This window comes from Caenorhabditis briggsae (assembly GCF_000004555.2).
Source record: "Caenorhabditis briggsae complete genome, chrI, whole genome shotgun sequence".
Classification (NCBI taxonomy): Eukaryota; Metazoa; Nematoda; class Chromadorea; order Rhabditida; family Rhabditidae; genus Caenorhabditis; species Caenorhabditis briggsae.
The window spans coordinates 6,524,857-6,545,411 of NC_013489.2; the positions used below are offsets into that span (position 1 = coordinate 6,524,857).

The following is a 20,555-nucleotide window of genomic DNA, read 5'->3' on the forward strand; positions in this document are numbered from 1 at the left end:
TTCTAATAGAAACCCATGAGCTTCTATTTTTGAACCTCTTTCGCAGAGTGGGCTTCTATTAGAGGGTTGCCCCCTATTTTTCAATGATTCATTTTCAAAATTTTTTATTAAAAAATTCAGAAATTTGACAATTCAGAAGTTCATAATTCTGAAATTCAGTGTTTGGAAAATTCGAAATTTTCGTTCCGCAATTTTAAATTCAAAAATTTCGGATTTATGAAATTCTGAGATTCCAGGATCTAAAAATCCAAAATTTAGAAATTCTGAAATTCCGAAATAAATTTCTTTAATTCTAAAAATCTGAAACTGTGAAATACAGAAATCAGAAAATTCAAAAATTGTCGAGTTCTTAAATTACAGTTCCAAAAATTCTGGAATTTCGAATTATCCTATTTTCTCAAATAGAAGCCGATGGGCTTCTATTAGAGGGTGGGCTTTTATTAGAGGTAGGCTTCTATTAGAGGAAATGCAGTATAGTAGATTAGAGAAAATAAGAATTGGGAACTTTCTAGAAAATTCCTATAACTTCCAAAGTCAATCAAAATGTTTAAAGTTCAGAAATTCACAAACACCATTATTTTGTAACATTTCCGAGTAACAATAAACGTGTCAATCTCCCGATAAACTGATTACACCTGCACCTTCTGAGCTCTCCCCACTCAATTTCTCACATTCAAATCTATTTCCCTTCTCCTAGTGTGTTAATCTGTCGTCACCCGGGTAGTTCTTTCTATCCGGATGGCTCTCGAAACACCATGTGCTCTCATTCGTATCTTTAAACTTTCTCTCGGCAGTTGGTTGTGTGGGAATAAGAGACATATGCACACCCACATAATCAAACAGATAGACAACTCACTCTTTCTTTTCTCTCCCAATGTGTCCGGAGAGAGAGAATCTAATCATTTTGTTTTCTTATCACTTTTAATGATGATTCTGACCACACAGAAAATATAGAAAAAGTATGTTGTTTTACAACATGATTATCGGATTAGACATTTCGAAATTATTTTTTCCCTTTCCAAAACAATGTTTATCTAAAGTTTAAAATTAAATAACAAAATTCAGACACATGGTGGCGCACAAATACCCGAACTCTAGTATGTATTAGCAAAAGAGCACTCTATTACATCTCAAATTTGGAGTCGAAAAATTCAAATTGTTCATCAGTAAACAGGTCAAATTTCAAAACATTTGATCAACTTTAAGCTGTGTTCCTCGTTTCAGCTCTTGAAAATCACAAATACGTGCAACGAACATTACGCCGTTCATAATTGGACAATCAGAACAATACCTAGAGTTGAGGAATCGCTTTCAAAATTTCAGAAGCTTTGAATCAAACGTAAAATTATATTTCTATCAGTTTTCGAGTTTCCAAGACACGTATGTCTTAAGATATACCCTATTTTTATCAGTCCGGGTAATTATGCGCCATCAAATCTGACCTCGCCCACAAATTCAGCCCCTATCAAAATGGCTTCTTAGCATACCGTTCCTGTACAAACGCCCTAATACACTCTATTTCCAGTTATAAGATGATTCTGGCCCGTCATAAAACCCTAGACGTTGTATATTTTGATTTTTGCAAGGCTTTCGATCAAGTATCTCATGCCCTCCTCTTAGCCAAATTGGCAAATTTTGGTGTTCAACCCCTCTTCATCTCCTGGTTCCAAGGCTTCCTCACTAACCGTTCCTTTTCTGTCAAAATTAACCATTTCATCGAACCTCTTTCTCACCCTATCCCCTCTGGCGTTCCCCAAGGCGCTGTAGCCGGTCCCCTACTCTTCATCATATTTATTAACGATCTTCTCCTTTCCCTTCCCTCCAACTTACATTTTTCCTGTTTTGCTGACGATATCAAAATATTCTCCCACGATCCGTCTTCCATTCAATCAGGTATTGACCATATTGGTGCCTGGGCCAAATCTAACCTTCTTCCTCTGGCTCATGCCAAAACTGCTCTTCTCCGTCTTGGCCCAAACAACCCTTCTCATCCCTATACAATTGATGGCCTCCCCATTACAGCGTCCTCCCCCATCCGTGATCTGGGTTTATTAACAGATTCCAACCTCAAATTCTCAGATCATATTAATCGTGTCTCCTCCCTTGCCCTTCTCCGGTGTAAACAACTCCTCAAATCCTTTAACTCCAAATCCCCCGAATTCTACCTTGCCCTTTTCAATTGCTACGTCTTGCCAATTCTAGAATATTGCTCGGTCATATTTTCCCCCCATCCCGATTCCAAACTGTCTAAAAAACTTGAGTCCCCCTTTCGTTTCTTCTCCAAAACTATTTGCCAACGTTGTAATATACCATTTTCGTCTACCCCCGGTGCCTCTTATCCTTCCAGACTCCAAATTCTCAATTTTTTCTCTTTGCGTCATAGACGCCTCAAATTTCAGTTAATGCTTCTGTACAAAATAATTAACCTTACTTCTTACATTCACCACCCTGAATCTCATTTCCGCTTATCTAACTCGGTCCGTCTGCCAATGTACCCCACTTCCCACTTCCTCACTCCGTCCCAATTTGAAAATCTCCTTGATTCTTCTATTTCTCGCTACTAGCTATTATCCTTATTTTTAACACATGTATTTTACTGTATATAATTCCTCCCTTTTCCATTATTCTTCTCTTTTTAACTTATTAGGCGCTCCTCGTGAGGGGGGCTGCCTTTTTCTTATGTACTGTTGGTCACCGCTCTGAAAATAAAAAATAAAAAAAATCTAAATCTAAATCTAAAAATTTCAACATGAAACCAGTTTTTCGTACCTCTAAGACTTGAAAACTCGTTATTCAAACTGAAATAACATGAGCTTTCAGAGGGCTACTGAAAATATATTCCTAAAAAGAAAAATGCTAGCTCGAGCATTTTTTGATGAAAGAGAAAAAAGAAAACAAGAAAAAAATGAAAATGCATCTCTCTCGTTTTTCTGCCTTTTTTACTACTCGAGCCATTCTTTTTTTCCAATTTTTCAGGCTCAGCAGAGTCCCTCGTTTTTCTTTCTCTGTTTCTCTCAACTCCCGAAAACTCTCTTTCTTGTTTTTCTTACACTTTTTATTCTCATGAATTTTGTTTTTTTTTCTCGACGATACTCCTTCCACTTGTGCGAATTCAGAAGCAAATTATGTGATATTAGTATTTAAAAAGTGTCTCTCGTTTTCCTCCTACTTTTTGAACAAATATTTACATAATCCAAATAATAATCGGGTGGAGGCTTTCTCTTTTTCCGCCTCGGGAAGGGACCGCCCATCTATTAGAGAACAAAGACAAATAAAAAATAGAGGAGAGACAATGATTTGTTTCTTTGGAAATAATGAAATATCAGTTTTTGTTTTCTTTTATTTATCTCAGATTTTTAAAGAACATTTGGTGGAATTCCTTCAATCGGAGATATAATTTCCATTTCGAAAAGTACTTTCTACAACAAACTCTTCTAGAATTTCCATAGTGTTTTTTAAATTTTTTTTTCAATTTTTCTTGAAAATATAAAATTTTTTTTTCAAAAATTTGAACAAAAACTACCCTTTTTTATTACGTTCCACTCTATTAATTTTGTTCAAAAATGCAAATGTTTTCTTCTTTAATTAAAAAAAAAGACCCAATTTTTCATTTGAAATTTTTCCACTATGTGCGGCGGGCCGGCCCGGCCCGTTCAACTATGATTTTTGGTACCATACAGTATGGTGTCCATACTACTCAGTTTCTTCAGGCTGTTAAAAGTTCACAATTTGAAAGTTTTGGAAGTTTCTAGGCTAACCAACGTATCCCTCAAGAAATAGTAAAGCTGCATTTTTGTTTGATTTGATTCGGGACGCCTATTATGAATCATTTTTTAGAACAGTTGTACAGCTACCGCAAAAAAAAAATCACAAACATTTTGGAAAAGTAAAAACATACATTGTGGTATCATATACCAATCATAAATACATATAGTTTTTACTCGTTCTCTAGAAATTCCTAAAGCCTTCAGAATCCCAAAAAACATGTTTTTGCTGTCTAAAAGAGTCTGTCATCCTTGATCATTAATTGATTCTGTTATCAGCCCACCGAATTTACAATTTTGATTTGTTTATAATTGTTTCAGAAAAAATCGTAAATAGTAAGTAGGATTCGATAGCGTTTCCTTTTTCTTGTTCTTCTATTCACCTAATATTTCATTCTACGACCCATAGATATTTGTGCACAAACTTGAGCATATCCCCTTTTTCTCTTTTAATATATGCATCTCAATTTTTCGAAAGGAGAGGGACCACCCAAAAATGAAAATGAGCTCTTCGCTTCTCTCCGTCTCTTCCTCTCTCTATTTCTCAAGTTACCCTTGTCAAGAGCAGCATTCAAGTACTAATTTGACGGCTCTCGGTCTACTGCTCCCTCTTAATCTTTTCCTTTTCATTTTGAAGTGTGCTCTCCTTTTATGTTCAAAATGTAGTTACAATAAATCTCGGCTTTATCTTTTTTCTCCTTTTTTCTCTGTGTCTTCTTTCCTCTCTCAAGAAAAACTATTGCAATTTTCAGGTGACATACTCCTTCTTTTAGGTCGTTTTCGTTTTCTTCTCATTATCAAAGAAGAAGTCGATCAGAAAAAAAAGAATCGCCAATTGTCTGCTTATTAACATTGTCGTCGTTGGCTGTGTATTCTGGTGAAGTCTTAATAATCATCTCATACAGAAATGACAGCCTCACTTGGAGAGAAAAAAACGGAAACGAAGAATTTGGAAGAAGAGGAAGAACATATCATTGATGAAGACAAAGCGGAGGTGAGCATTTTCGAGATTCAAAAATATCTTCAACGAAATAAAAAATCTCCTAAAAACTCAAGTTAGAGCATGTTCTTTAATCCAGGAGATTAAAAAATATACACATTCGGTTTTGCAGCCAAAGAAAACCAACGGAGACTATGAAAATGTAGTTTACACATAACTGAATCTTTTTTGAATATTCGAGTTTTGATCATTTCAATTTTTTGTAAAAGTTTAAATATTTTAATATCTCAGTTAATTTTGACACATTTCAAATGAATTTAATTTTGTTAGATTTGGTATGTTATATGCTTCAAAATGAGTATAAACACGGCTAGTTTTGAACGAGTTTGAGAATTACTCTTGTTTTCGCGGCGAGACCCAATTTTATTAACATGAGCGTATTTAGACTCCTTATGAAGCTCTCTATGCACCAAATTCAATTTGGTAGCTAATTTTTGCATATTATTTCAAGTTTCAAGATAAAAACCTTTTCTACGATTTCAGTGGGGCAAAAAACGAATTGAGATTCTTGAAGTGACATTATTTTTCCATTTTTGTGTATACTCTAGCTAAAAGTTAAAATTCAATTCTTCATAAATATTTTTGTCTTCTCACCAACTCCCAAATTTCCGCTCCATAATCTTGTTTGCATTTCGACTTTGGTAATTAGTAGTCCATGAATGGGGAGAATAATAATCAAACAATGGAACAACGCACCCTTTTGCCTAAATTTCCATTTTCCAGAACTCTTCGTTGCCCAAATTCCCTCTCGAATCTCTTCCCGACGTCTTTCTCCAACATTTGCATCCATTTCTCAAATGGTCGTCTCTGAGATCGCTGTCTCAAGTCAATTCCAGATTTCGTACCCATTACGAATGTCATCTGAATGAAGCTTACTCGTTGTCCATCAAGGGACAAGTGTCTGTTGGTGTAGGTGACCTAGATTCCGAGCAGAGTGTCTCATATCTTTCTGAGTTCTACACCGTCCGTTGCGAGTTGGATGATGAGATGGTCGTCGAGTGGACGTTAAAGTTGGAAAGTGGAATTCGTACAGTGGTGCACACACAATACGATGGGGAGGAAACGATGGAATCAACTAGATCGGTGTCATTGTCATCTAGAGATTATTTAGAGAAAATTTTGAAATGGATTCTGCAGAAATATCAATTCAAAAATATTCATTTAGGCGTCGTGAGTAATGCAACTCATGTCTTCAGTGGGTAATTTCATTTTTTTTTTCAGTCCGGCCTAGCTCCTCTCTTTGATATCTACAAGTTCAAAGTGGACGATGTCGGTGTCTCGGATGAAGTAGACTCGCTGAATCTTGCGGAAAAATTATCTCCCAAGAAGTTGACTCTATTCCCAGCAAATCAATTAATCTACAAAAAAGGAACATTAGATCTATCGGTAGGATTTGAAAGTAACCAAAAATTTTAACCAAAAAATGAAATCAAAACTTTCAGAAACTTCCCCGACTTGTTGATCTTCGGATGTACGGAGTTCCATTAGATTTGGATCAAGTTGGAGAATCGAAATTGTTAATGGTAGTAGCTGACACAGTTCTAGGCGACAAAATCAAATTGAGGCATGTGAAGAAAATTGTTCAGGTTTGTTATATCGGGATTGGTTTTCAGAATTTTCAAATTTTCTAGAACTGGAAATCGGGAGCATCTGCTTACAAAAGAATTGAGATTATTTGCTCATCGTTCCGATTCCCAACCTATAAACCACATGAGCAATGGTTCGAACTACAAGAAAATGATCTAGAAGAGTTATACATCATATCCCAAACCCACAAGGAAAATTCGCATCTCTTAGTTATTCGCTGAGACGATTAGAGTTTACTGTATGGGAGAAAAATAAGAAGAACCAACCGAGTAGCTGGTTAGGATATTATTAATTAGCTCATTTTTATAAATTTGGTGTATTTTTCCCCGTTGATATACTTTTCGCTCAACCCATGTCTTTTGTATATTGATCTCTTTTTTCTAGAATGAAGCTTCATTTTTAATAAAATATACACAAAATACGATTTCCTCAACACCGAACAACTTCATATTCCATCCCGTTATCACTCAGTTGGAAATTGATGTTTTTGTACCCGATCACATTGGATTTCCGTTGCTCATTTAGGTATTGAGTGATGTTTTCAATGGTGTTCATATACGGCCACTCATCAAAATGACCCAGTTTCGCAATTCTGGCCAAATAATCCCACTGTTCCGATTGAAGAAGATGGTAGAATCGGGTTTCAAGACCTCGCGATTTTTGGTGTCTGAAAAAATCAACCAGTTGGGATGCCAAAGTCTTCAGAATTCAATTTTTCAAGAGTTAGGAATGCTGACGTTTGACTGAAAAATGAAAAAAAATAATTTCAAAACTTACTCGATTTGATTTTTCTCATAATCGATGAGCGTATCTCTATCAGGAATCGGTGCCGATCCAGTTGCAAACCCCAACGCCATTTTCACTTGATATTCGAATAGTGGGAATGTTATTGTCACGAGGTTCAGACCTGGAAGTACTTCAAAACCTTAGAAACACTGATTTGAAAAACTCACCAATAAAATACAAGCTATCTGGGTACTCCGCATGAACGACGTGCTCAAAAATCGGTGATACCAGTTGATTGTTCTCCTTAACTCGAAGTATGCTGTCTTGAAGGAATGGATACTGCAATAGTTTCTGGTTTTCTTTAACAATTCCAGAATACGAACAATTTACCTTATAAAAGTATCCAGTACAAACAATGATAGTGTCTGCCGTAATCACAGTACCATCATCAGTTTCACACCCCTCTGCTATTACTTTTTTGACATGTTGGCTAATTTGGGTGATGTTTTTCGGGAGTGTCGGGTATGTCGCTTTGCGACTGATCAGAGTGATCTTCTTGGCTGTTTCGGAGAGTTGGAGAGCGATATCGATTCCAGATGGACCTGCTCCAATCACAACGACTTCTTGATCAACGTAGTCTTTGGCACGACGGTAGTCATGGCTGTGGATAAGGGTTCCTGGAAAAATAAAAAGTTGGATTCCTTTTTTTATAGACACTCACCTTTGAAATCATTCTCTTCGTATGGATTATTTGGCTCAAAATAGTGTCCATTACACACGAAAACAATATCAAAAAGCGTCTCACTAATTCCCGCTCCATGATGTGTTGTCACCTGGAATCATCATTCAAATTTTAAGAACTCCTGTAATTTTTCTTACCTTCCACTGATCATTAACTCTTTCTACACTCTCCACAGTGTGATTGAAATTGATAGGAAGGCCTGTGGAGAATTCTTGAAGATACTCTAGAACGTCTTCATGAGTTAGGAAGGAGGGAAGATCCGCACGAAATGGAACATCTCGGTATTGCATTACTTCTTTCGGGAGGTTGGTTCTGGATGGAAAAAGTAACCCATATTTTTTTGTTAAACTTACTTTAAATCTTGATACATGCTGGAATGGCAACCCGTTTGTTCTGAATACACCCATGTTCCTCCGACTCGATTCGTTTGCTCAAATACTTCTACCTAAAAAATAGTAGTTGATTTTCAGAAGTATTTACCAAAAGCTATTTAGTTTCAAATTTTGATCATTTTTCATAACTTCAACCGGTTTTTAGAATTTCTTGAACTCTGAACTTTTTGTAATTCGATTAGAATTAGATTTTATATTTCATTGTCTACATAGTTTGTTTTAAAACATTGTTTTGTACTTTTGAAACAGAACCGATGATAAATGCAATTTGAAAAGTGGAAAAATATATATTCGTGCATCTGATTGCAGTACCATTGAAGGGGGACTCTGACAAAAATGTTTATTGCACCAAAACGTTTCCAATGTTATGTATTTTCTTAATATTATTACGGGAATTTTTTTCAATCCGGAATCAATATTAGGAAAATTTTAATGCATTAAAAACTTTGGAGTATCTTAAAAATATACCCTCAAGAAGTCTACAATTCATGGATTACATTTCAAATTTTAAAATTTGACCTACTTCTAATCCTTTAGCCAATGAATGTTTTGCAGCTGCAAGACCTGCTGCGCCAGCTCCGATCACACATACTCGTTTTGGCATCTCTCCTGAAAATGATAGTTTTTTTGAATTTAAAATTTCCTTTTGATAAAAAAGTTATAATAGCTATTTGAGTTCAATTATATTTTCTTTAATTACATCAAGTAGGAAATGACATACACAGGATGCACTGTCCAAATTTCGTGTTTCCACCACAAAGAAAAAGGGTTTTATCAAAAGATGCACACACACACAAAGATAGCAAAAAAAATCAGTGGGATGGGAGAAGAAGAAGATGACATTTTTTCGTCGAACAATAAAATTGGGAGGAGAAATAATGCGAACGAAAATTAAAATTAGTGCAATATTTGTGACAAAATTGTGATAAAAGAAAATTGAGAAATTTGGGAGGAGCACTTGATTGAAATTGATCGAAATGACTAGAAATGGTGGTTGAAAACATTTTGAAAATTTCCAAAAGTACCCGAAAGACTGAAAAAAAAGATGACTGTCCAAAAGATAGGGAATGGATCATCTGTTAAAGGGGGACTCCGACCAAAAATTTTTTTTGCATTAAAATGTGTTAAAAGTTATCTGTTCTTCAAATATTATTGCGAAAAAATTCAAAGAAAATCCGAAACCCCCGAAAAACGGCGTTGAAAAGGAAAAAATTCAAAAAAAAGTGCCGCCGGGGGACGAGGATTTTCAGTGAGGAACGTAGGTCACGGCACTTGACAGCCTTTTTTTAAGTCGCCGACAGTGGTTTTTTACGTTTTTTACCTGCCAGACATGAAATTGAAAAAAATCCGGAAAATTTGCCACGTAGGAAAGGCGCCCGCTGCCGTGGCCTAGGTTTCTCACTGAAAATCCTCGTCCCCCGGCGGCACCTTTTTTTGAATTTTCTTCCTTTTCAACGCCGTTTTTCGGGGATTTCGGATTTTTTTGAATTTTTTCGCAATAATATTCGGAAAATAGATAACTTTTAACACATTTTAATGCAATAAAAATTTTTGGTCGGAGTCCCCCTTTAATAAATATGAGATTAGTCGAAAAGAATGAGAGACACAGAGAGTCAGAGAATGTAGAGATGCACTGTTCTGATAAGTGTACTCTGGTCGTAAAATGTGTGTGGGAGGATGTTTCATGACCTTTTGAGAAAAACTGAAAATTCGTCACTTGTTTGTATGTAACAATGAAACCTGAATTTTGTTGGAAGTTTATGTTTTCTTGATTTTTTCGAACTTCAGATGACCAAAAAAAACCCGAAACCCCAAAATCATAGAATAGTCATAATGAGCACTAACATTTTTGCTCATTTTTATTTGTTTCTGATAAAGCGAAAAATATGTTTCAGAAGAGGTCATAAAAATCTTTAACTACGATTCTTTTGTATCTGAACAAACGTCTGGTGAAATTGATATTGAACACGTATGCAAAACAGGGAAGTGTTATAGCTGAATGAACAAATAATAGCTCCAATATTTTTCTCAACTTCTTTAAATTTTTAGGTCTTCTAATTTCGAAGAAAATCTGTCAAACTTCAATTCCAACTGTTCCATCTTCTCCTCCGTGTCTTCCTTTTTGACCTTCTTTTCTCTCACCTCCCCCTCGATTTTATCTTTGCTCGTAACGGGGTGGAAACATAAAACTTGAGACCTTATCATCACCACCGAAAGATCAAAAAGCGGGTTAAAATTCCAATCAAGTTTTTTTTAATTCAACGGTCTGAAGATTTATGAATAAGGAATTTTTGGAATTTGCCGAGACGAATTTTTGTTACTTGTGTTCTTTCATTGTCTCTTCTTATCTTTATGCAAGTCAACACAAAAAATCACAAATATTTTATTTGTTATTTCTGTTCACTCCTTATCATGAAAAAAAAATATGCAAAGACTCAAATGTCATCATGTTCATTGTTCTTTCAAACAAACAAAAAAAAAGAATATTGAAAGTTGATGCTTCTTGAAAGATCGATCCACATTCTAACCTTCATGAAACGCTAGAACCAGCTAAACCATTGGCATACCGATATTCACTAGGAATTCTAGTATGCCATAGCCGACGGGGCTCTAGATAAGAGTCAGAAAGCCAGAAAGTGAACAAATGAATTTTCAAAGAATCTACTAAAATCTAGAGAAACTTAGGAAGTGAAGGGAGATTCTAGAAGGTTCTAGCAGGTTCTAGGGGATTCTAGAAGATTCTAGGAGAGTTCATAATTCACATTCTAACCTTCATGACACGCTAGAACCAGCTAAACCATTGACATACCGATATTCACTAGGAATTCTAGTATGCCATAGCCGACGGGGCTCTAGATAAGAGTCAGAAAGCCAGAAAGTGAACAAATGAATTTTCAAAGAATCTACTAAAATCTAGAGAAACTTAGGAAGTGAAGGGAGATTCTAGAAGGTTCTAGCAGGTTCTAGGGGATTCTAGAAGATTCTAGGAGAGTTCATAATTCACATTCTAACCTTCATGACACGCTAGAACCAGCTAAACCATTGACATACCGATATTCACTAGGAATTCTAGTATGCCATAGCCGACGGGGCTCTAGATAAGAGTCAGAAAGCCAGAAAGTGAACAAATGAATTTTCAAAGAATCTACTAACAAGGGAGTTATAACTCGAGTTGAAGTGGAGACTGATTTTCTTTGGATCCACGAGACTGGTGAAGGAGAGGGGGGGGGGATAGGTCAGTGGAGCATGTTATGGGGTCGAAAACAGTCCATGTCGGGTCGACACGCGGATACAATTGTCACAACTTCAGTGGAATATTTTTATAAGAAATATGGGTGAAAAGCCATTTGCTTGAAAAAACAAAAATGTCTGAAAAATAAATATGTTAAGCTGAAAAAAGGCGATGTTTTGTAGCTAGCAACTACTTTTCTGTACATAGTCACTAAACAGAGATTTGTCTCTCTGAAGTAGCACAACTTTTGAAGTTTGACAATTCTAGCTTCAAACCGTAAAGCTTACTTGAAGTGAATTACATGTGTTTCGTCTCGTGAGACTCGAGTGTCATTTCGGAATTAGAACAAAAAACTAAATTTCAGAATGTTTTCGTTCTTTGAAGTTTCGGAATCTTAAAAACTCCTTCCAAGTTTAAAATAGTTCTTCACGAATCTCTCTCCCAGAAGACGTCAATATTGACAGAGGCTACTGGCAGTTCCCATCCAGAAGATGCCACTGCTATTAGCACTATTACGATAATAAAAACCAACCGATTTCATTTCCACTTCCTCTCCGCGAGTTAATTGACCTCTCGAGGAAGAAGCCAGAAAAATAAGAGAAATGGACATTCAACTGATTAGTTTCTCAACACTCATAAAAGTACAAAACTTCTTCTTATTCCGCTTATTTTTCAACTACATTCTCTTCTCTCCAAAATCCGATGCAACCAATTAGAGACACAACTGTAATTATATACTCAGAAAATGAAGTTTTCTTTTTCAAAGCCAAAGGCGTTAGCCAAACACATGCAAATTTTCGGCGAATGGACAATTTGCCAAAAAGTTTCCGAATTTTGTGTCTTGGTGAATTTTTGGGATTTGGTTTTTTTTTTGCTTTTCATTTTTTCGATGTACCGTAAACACTGTAATAGAATGACACCATTGACTTTCAACATTTGAGCCAATTTATCTCGGTTTCTGTGAAATATATGAAAAAGTAATTAACTGATAATTTTTTTTGATAATATTATAAAACATTTTCTTTTAAATCTTCTACAGGAAATGAGATATATGGTTTCAAAGTTGGCGGTTTCGGCATCATTCTATTAGTGGTAAAGGTAACTTGATTGTTTTATTCCAGCAAGCTGTTGCGCCGTCGGCGCGAATCAATCTAGTTTTTTACTGATTCGTGGCTCAGCTCCTCAATTATTTTTAAAGGGTCACGTAAATTTATATTTTTTCAAGCTTTTCAAAAGTTTACAGACTGACACCGGGACGGACAGACGCCTCTAGCGTTTTATTTATAAGGAAGATGGCTATTTGAGTAAAATATGGAATTCTAGATTGTAGAATCTAGAAACTGTGCAACTTTGAAACTTGGAGTTTCAAAGATGTTAGGAAGACTTTCTGAAACATTAGAGATTTTGAAATTATAAGAATTATGAATTTCTGGATATGAATTTGTGGATATGAATTTGTGGGATATGAATTTGTTGAATTTGTGGAAATTGGAACCTTTGATGTTATGAATTTATAGAAAAGTCTTTTGATTTTTTTTTTTGCAGGCACTTGGTTTATTCTGATGATTCCAGAAGTTCAAAAACTTTGAATAAACAGGTCGAAATTTCGATTTAAGCGCAAAACTCTGAAAACTCTGAATATTATGAATGTTTTGTGGGTTTTCTGTAATCGAATTTTCTTTATCCTCCCACGGTGTTTCAAACCAACGGGTCGAAAATCGCGCCCCAGAAAACTTTTAGGCCAGGCGAAATTTAATAATTTAAAAGCTGACGTAGATTTGACATAAATATATGTAATCAACGCATTGCAACTCATGATTTGTTCGCCCAACGTTTAAAAGTGTGATCCTCAGCCAACGAAAATTTGACACGTTGCGCAGTGATTTTTCACGTTCGCTGGGGCGCGTTTTCCGACCGGGCTGTTTGAAATAGCGTGTCCTCCGTTCATCCTGAAAAATAACTTACAATAAGATTATACCTAATGTACCCTATCTCATAATTCTCACTTTCTCCTCGTCCTACCAGTTCTTCCTTTTTTTTTTCAGAAAAATGTACTTAAATCTAAATAGGCTATAACAAGAATTTCTGGTTCTACCTGTGTATTTTTTTGTCCCTCCCTAAAACCTAATATATCTATATAGATGATAAATATCGACTTTCACCTTTTACGAATAATTCAATAGAAAACTTTCTCTCTCCATCGGAACCTTTTTCTTTGCTTCCCATGAATCTTCCTTCTTCCTTCTTCTTCTATTCTGTTCCTCTAACGTCTTCTTCTTTTTTATATTCTTTCCGGCTAATTTGTGTTGAGTTTCGACTCAATGATACTGTGTTACCACCAGAACGTGTTCTGTTATTCACGGAACATTGACACTTCTTTATACTATACTGCCACTTACTCTCTCTCTCTCTCTCCGTCATCGCTTCTATCCTTCAGCAAATCTTTTGAGAACTTGAAGGAGAAGAAGGTGATTATGATGAGAGCGATAATGATGAGAAGGAAACGTTTGGATTCTGAGAACCGCCCATCTCTTTATAAAGTTGACAAGAGACTTCACTGGCGCTTCCCAGACAGCCACAGAGACAGCACTTTCTTCTCCGGAAATCCACAGGTTTTGAGTTTTTTCATATTCTTATACAGCTATACTTTTCCATATACAACTCAACGATAGACTTTGAGATCTTGAAGTTAGAAGCCCACCCTGTACGTGCACTCTGAGCTCAATTAACTCGGTTCGTACGACAGATATCAGAAGTTTGTCAACTAATAAACATTTTTGACATTATGATAAGCAATTTATCAGTCAACAACTTTTTCATATCTTTGACAAGAACCGAGATAATCAAGATCAAAGTTTAAAGTAGGGGACCCTTCTATTAGAGGTTTTAGAGTAATTTGAGATTCCGAGATGTTAAAATCCTTCCAAGTAAGATTTCTTAAATTTGAAGTTCAGTGATGCAACATCTCACAGATCTGAAATTCAAAAAGTTTAAAACTTTGAAATTCTGAAATCCCTAGCATTTCTCAATTTTTGCCATGTTCTTTCTTTATAGTTAGATTTTCCCTATATATCTCCAAAAACTCAAACAATCTCTCTAGTTGCATTGTGCTGGCCCATAAAATCTGCCAAAAAGAGTGCAAACTTTGGGACTAGTATCCCCTATCCGATGCTAACTAAACTGTTTGTCCTCTCTCTTTCTTTTTCTGATTCCAACCGGATTTCGATTTCATAAAAGTACACACATATACCATATACATATCACCTATTCTGTCACGTCTTCGTCTTCTTCTTCATGGTTCAGTTACGTTTGTTTACAACCTGTATCTTTTGTTCGCAACTCTTTCTCACCGATAAACTCCGCCCACTTTCTTTCCGTTCTACTTCGTTCCGTTCGTTAATTTCTTGGCACCTACTGGAAAGAAAGTACCGTAATACTGTAGCTTGTTCTTATTGCTAAACTGGATTTGTCTTATTTTATTCTACGGACACTTTCTCTAACGTTTTGAAAAGGATTCCCAAACTTCCGGAGCCTAGATTCATGAAATTGATTTAGGAAAGTGAACAGACTTCTGAGTTTCTAAAATGTTTAGATTCAGAAGTTTCAGACTTTTGAATTTTCGGCCTCTGAAGTTTTAAATTTTGTTATTTCAAAAACTCGCTAGTAATTAGGAAATGTTCTCGAGTCTGAAGTTTTCAGAAACTCAGAAAAAAAAGAACAACTCGAGAATGTTTCCTGAGCCTGCATCCCGAAAACTTCCAAGATTCTGAAAGTACCGTAAACACTCTAATAGAATTGCTCTCTAACTTTCAACTTTGATCAAATTTATGTCTATTACTGTGAAAGATATCAAAAACTTAACAACTGATGGTGAGTTGACGGTTTGGAGGGCATTCTATTAGTGTTTACAGTACTCCATTTTCAAGTCTCAGAGATTGTTCAGAAGTCGAATTCCAGACTTTTGAAGGTTCCAGAATTCAAAAATTGTGATTCAGAGAAATAAGAAGTCAAAAGGAAGGATTCTCAAGTTTATAAAATTTTCAGCTCTCAATTTTTCATGTATCTTTTCGCTCAACTTCCTTTATTTTCAGGCTCAAATTTTAATTTATTTTCTACAAATTTTACTTCTCCTTTTCAATCTGATTGTTCTTAAATTTCAAACTATCTTCATTGATATGATTCTTGTACTAAATTGACTAATTTCACACTTTGGCGGTGATAGAGAAATTCTCATTTCATCCCTTTCTCTCTCTCTCTCTATTTCCATAGTCAGCTGTTTTTTCTTAATTCGTTTTCTTAATTCATTTCTCTTTTTCTCTCTATTTCCATTTTCTTTAATTAATCTTCAAAACCTGAACAATCTTCCTCTCTTCCATTTCATCATTAAACTCGGCCCATTCCCGGATGGGAGGAGGGATGTCCACATCTTATCTTCTGATTGCATATCATTCCTCATGCCATTCCATCCCTCCAAATTCTTCCTCTGAACCCCTTTCTCTGAAGCTATTCTATTCGTTTCACGTAATTTAGAAATGTCGCAAAGCGTTTTTCTCATTTGCAACATACTGTTGCTGCTGCTTCGAGAATCTTCTGGATGTTTGCCAACTGGGTTTGGAGGTAAGTCATAAAAATGATAAAAAAGCAAGCTATGGGTCTTTGAAAAGGAAATCTTGACATTTAGAATTGGTCTGAAATGTTCTTATTTTTAAAATTTAGGATTATTTGGAGGAGGAGGTGGAGGTGGATGTTCTAGTAGTCCTGGAGGATGTGGTGGATCAGTAGCAGCAGCTGGAGCACCATCGTATACGGCCCCTATGCCACCACCAATGTACGCTTTCACTCCGCAGGTATGTATTTTCTACAGTATTATACCAACCAAAACTTTGTCTTCAGGTATTCAGTCAACCGCCTCCACCACCGCCACGGCCACCACCGCCCGTGATGCCGGCTCCGGGACCATCCCGGCAGCTACCATCAGCAGTGGTGATTCCTGTATCGGCGGCTTCTTCGTATCAAGGAATGTATCAGGATAGACCTCAAGCACCATCGATCAATCCGGATTATCAAGGAACTGCACCTCTTAGTTTTGCGGTAAGGGTGGAAGAATCTAAAAATGTCAATAAATTGAAAAAGTGTTCAGGGTGAAATCGCATCATCTGAAGATCCAGCGAACACTGTCTTAGACCCTCTGAAGTACATCGAACATGTTTCTGTCTCTCATACTCCATCGATTGTGGTTGCTCCACCAGCTCAAGAATCTTACCCACCAAGTCCTCCGGATCCATTCCAGAGTATAACCAGTACAGATGAACAACATACAACACAACCACAACCAGCTTCCCCACCTCAAAAACAACAGATTCAAGTATACAACTTTCATTTTGCACCAATTTTTTACAAACCAAATTCCAGGTGGCCCCTAGTTCTGCATCGACAGAAGACACCTACCTTCCAGGACCGCCTGAGAAGGAGACAACGAATGCCACGCGAACATTGAGCACCTATTATAACCAGGTATAGGAAATAGTTTCAGGCCAAAGAGTTAAAGATATGATTCTAGATGTGCACGGGAGAGAAGATTACTGTAGGAGAGAAGGAAACAATTGGATCGGCCACGAAGAAATGCGAACTTTTGAAATGTGTAGCTGCGAATGCTCAGCCGGATAGTCATGGATCGTATACGGTATTTTGAGGATGTGAAGCATTTCTGAAACCCCAATTTCCAGGTTACCTACTTGAGCACAGCATCTAGCCGTTCGAATAGCAAGGGGAATTATTGTCTTTCAACTAAAGAATTGCCAGTTAAAAGTAAAAGAGTTATTCGGAAATTCGATGAAATGGTTAGTAATACTTTTAGGCTGAAATTGTACTTCAAGGCGCATAAAAACCGAAAACAGCTAATGTTTTTATAATAAATGCAATTCAAAAAATCGTAGCTGTTTTTTGCGGAAGTCCGTATTCTATAGTCAACTCTTCGCCCATTTTCAGATGATAAGTGAAGAATCGACGAATGCGGTGCGAAGGAAGATTTTTAAACTTTAATTTTATTAATATATTGTTAATTTAAAAACTTTTTTTTATTAATTTAAAGCTCATAACTCTCATTTCCTTTTTCTCTCTAATTACGCTCAACATTCCATAATCTATTGAATAGTTCAAATAATTATTTTCCCTCTTTTATACTAGCCACCACTCGCTTTAATGTTTGCTTCTCTTCTTTTCGAAGCCCCCCTTTCGTCTTTCCTTTTCTCTCAATAAAAAGTGCTCTCTTCTTGTAACCATGACAACGCCATACACTAAAACGAAGCAGTTTTTCTTCTTCCTTTCCCCGCTATTGAAAATGGGAGACGAACAACTGGCAAAATCTGGTCTCTATGTTGATGATTTCAATCAACTCCGACTTCTAGATCCTGGTAAGAAAACTGAAAGAACACTTTCACATTTTCCCAAAAATTATAAAACAATTCAGATGTCGCTGAGCTCCTTCAAACTGCTCAAGACAAGTCTTCGGAGTTCAATGAGCAGCTGAAAAGTTTCCAAACAGTAACCTGTGGACTCATTGACAGTATCGAGGAGGTTCGTTTTGGCTAAAACTCTGTATTTCTAAATTGTTACTTCTAGTTTGCGAATGTCGTGGAAACTGAAAAGATCAAAGCAATGATGGTACGGAACACCCAGGAACGCGATTTGGCTGAAGATGATCCGGTGCTTCTTCAAATGACGATTCGAGAGTTGACAGTTGAGAAAGAAAGGTTGAGAGTGGAGTTGGAAGCTGTCAAAAAAATTGAGAAGGAGCAAGAGGAGTGCATTCAAATGATGACTGAACACTGAAATGTTTATCTCGATGAATGCATTTAAATCATGACACTCTGATACAGTGAGAAAGCAATAAAATAAATAAATGATTCTATACATTTTAGTTACAATTAGGCCATTCTTTCATTGTTTCTTTCTTGGGTAGTATTTTTCGAGAATTGGCTCTTGGATTCTTTTGAGCATCTCTCGTGGGAAAATTCTCAGAAGTTCCCATCCAATATTCAAGGAGTCAACGATGGTGCGGTTCTCGTAATGGCCTTGAGAAATGAAGTTCTTCTCGAATTTGCCAAGGAACTCCAGGAACAGCAAATCATCAGGAGACAAAGCTTCTTCTCCGACAACTGATTTCATCGCTTGGACTTCTTTTCCGACGGCGTAGCAAGCATACAACTGAATAATCATGTTGCGACTACCAAAAGAAATTTCTTATCAATTACCTGATTAGAAAGTTCAGAATGATCCTCGCGCGTCATGTTATCTCCAATAGCTGACTTCATGAGACGCGATAACGATGGGAGTACATTGATTGGTGGATAAATGAGTCGGTTGTGTAATTGACGATCCACATAGATCTGTCCCTCCGTGATATATCCTGTGAGATCGGGGATGGGATGAGTGATGTCATCATTCGGCATCGTGAGAATCGGAATTTGGGTGATCGAACCCTCACGACCTTTGACACGGCCAGCTCTTTCATAGATAGTTGCTAAGTCTGTGTACATATACCCAGGGAATCCGCGCCGACCTGGAACTTCTTCACGAGCAGCAGAAATCTGGAAAAATCGGTAAATAGTAGAGACCAATTCTAAATGTCAAGAAGGAAACGTAAGAAAATAACAAACCTCTCTTAGCGCTTCTGCATATGAAGACATATCCGTTAGTACAACGAGAACGTGCTTTCCGCAATGATAGGCGAAGAATTCAGCTGCGGTCAGAGCGATACGAGGAGTGATGATACGCTCGATAGTTGGGTCGTTTGCGAGATTCAGAAACAGACAAACGTTATCCATGGATCCACATTCTTCGAAGTCTTGTTTGAAGAATCGGGCAGTTTCCATGTTAACTCCCATCGCAGCGAAAACAATAGCAAAGTTTACGGCTTCATTGTTGCGATCTGGAAGTTGAACAAGACCTCCCTGACGCACAATCTGGGCAGCGATTTCGTTGTGTGGAAGGCCGGCAGCCGAGAAAATAGGGATCTTCTGGCCACGAGCAATTGAGTTCATGACATCGATCGCTGATATTCCAGTCTGAATCATCTCCTCCGGGTATATACGATTGTACGGGTTGATTGCTTGTCCGTTGATATCCAAGTAGTCTTCGGCCAAAACAGGCGGTCCCTTGTCTATCGCCTTTCCAGATCCATTGAAAATTCTTCCGAGCATATCAATAGACACAGGACTCCGGAAAATGTCTCCGGTGAACTCGCACTTTGTATGCTTCGCATCGACACCGGTAGTTCCTTCGAAAACCTGTACAACTGCTCTGTTCTTGAACGTTTCCAGAACCTGTCCCATGCGGACTTCTCCATTTGGAAGAGTGATATTCACAATTTCATTATACATTGGGAACTTTACATCTTTGAGAATCACGAGTGGTCCGTTTACTCCACAAACTGTTTGATATGTCTGAAAAATTTACTTTAAGGTTTATTTAACGACGAATTGAAACTCACCAATCGCGGTTTTGTTGTATAATTACGAATGAGAGCTGTTCGATGACTGGTGATCGGAGAGTTCACAACGATTGGTCCTTTCGCATCGAAAACATTTGGGTCCACGGCTTCCGACATACTTGCTCACAATCAATTAGTGTCTTTCTGCGGATTCCGGAATCGATGGAATTGAGCTACGCGCCACGTTTCGTAAGAAGTACAGTATACGACTTCAAGACGCGTGCGCAAATATCGGATTTCTTGTCGAGACCCTCCACATAACCTTCCCCTCTCTGTTGCGAAACGCGGGTACTGTTGAAAAGGGTCCCATAATCGCAACGGAGCGCGCAAGCCGAACAGTGTTCCAATTTGGGGAGACCCCGCAAATTCGACACTCCACCGATTCCGAGGAAGGGGTTGTCTCCGAGGAACCTATCTATTTAACTTANCAATTTCATAACTATTTCATAACCAACCTTGGATTCTGCTTCAGCCAACAGCTTTAGTTGTAAAACTTCTTGCCTGTATTCGTGGAGTATGGCAATGAGTTTACTGAAATCCGCCGAAATCAGAATTTCAACGCAAAAAAGACTCACTTATCATCTGGAAGTGTATAAATCATACCATTCAGCAATTTTGTAG

The 20,555-nt window shown here is 37.1% G+C and overlaps 6 protein-coding genes across 6 annotated transcripts; 4 read left to right on the top strand and 2 right to left on the bottom strand.

The window, feature by feature from the left end:
• Nucleotides 1-4,671: 4,671 nt before the first annotated feature.
• CBG10807 lies at nt 4,672-6,572 on the top strand (the record flags this gene model as incomplete). The annotated part of the gene is made up of 5 exons (XM_002639933.1): nt 4,672-4,758; nt 5,488-5,934; nt 5,986-6,150; nt 6,207-6,350; nt 6,396-6,572. The coding sequence occupies 5 exons, from the start codon at nt 4,672-4,674 to the stop codon at nt 6,570-6,572; spliced, it is 1,020 nt and encodes a 339-aa protein (XP_002639979.1).
• A 208-nt stretch (nt 6,573-6,780) lies between these two features.
• CBG10808 lies at nt 6,781-8,815 on the bottom strand (the record flags this gene model as incomplete). Its single annotated transcript, XM_045236454.1, has 8 exons — nt 6,781-7,018; nt 7,129-7,258; nt 7,305-7,416; nt 7,468-7,754; nt 7,799-7,910; nt 7,957-8,131; nt 8,173-8,264; nt 8,735-8,815. The coding sequence occupies 8 exons, from the start codon at nt 8,813-8,815 to the stop codon at nt 6,781-6,783; spliced, it is 1,227 nt and encodes a 408-aa protein (XP_045094363.1).
• Nucleotides 8,816-13,764: 4,949 nt separating this feature from the next.
• Nucleotides 13,765-14,437, top strand: CBG25336 (the record flags this gene model as incomplete). Its single annotated transcript, XM_045236461.1, has 2 exons — nt 13,765-14,055; nt 14,393-14,437. 2 exons carry the CDS (start codon nt 13,765-13,767, stop codon nt 14,435-14,437), a joined length of 336 nt encoding a protein of 111 aa, XP_045099093.1.
• A 1,538-nt stretch (nt 14,438-15,975) lies between these two features.
• Nucleotides 15,976-17,355, top strand: CBG10809 (the record flags this gene model as incomplete). Its single annotated transcript, XM_002639935.2, has 7 exons — nt 15,976-16,060; nt 16,160-16,290; nt 16,337-16,534; nt 16,584-16,808; nt 16,856-16,957; nt 17,004-17,126; nt 17,170-17,355. 7 exons carry the CDS (start codon nt 15,976-15,978, stop codon nt 17,353-17,355), a joined length of 1,050 nt encoding a protein of 349 aa, XP_002639981.2.
• A 428-nt stretch (nt 17,356-17,783) lies between these two features.
• On the top strand, nt 17,784-18,274 carry Cbr-ift-20 (the record flags this gene model as incomplete). The annotated part of the gene is made up of 3 exons (XM_002639936.1): nt 17,784-17,856; nt 17,913-18,019; nt 18,065-18,274. 3 exons carry the CDS (start codon nt 17,784-17,786, stop codon nt 18,272-18,274), a joined length of 390 nt encoding a protein of 129 aa, XP_002639982.1.
• A 108-nt stretch (nt 18,275-18,382) lies between these two features.
• Cbr-tag-300 lies at nt 18,383-20,051 on the bottom strand (the record flags this gene model as incomplete). The annotated part of the gene is made up of 4 exons (XM_002639937.1): nt 18,383-18,649; nt 18,697-19,032; nt 19,102-19,887; nt 19,935-20,051. 4 exons carry the CDS (start codon nt 20,049-20,051, stop codon nt 18,383-18,385), a joined length of 1,506 nt encoding a protein of 501 aa, XP_002639983.1.
• Nucleotides 20,052-20,555: the final 504 nt, after the last annotated feature.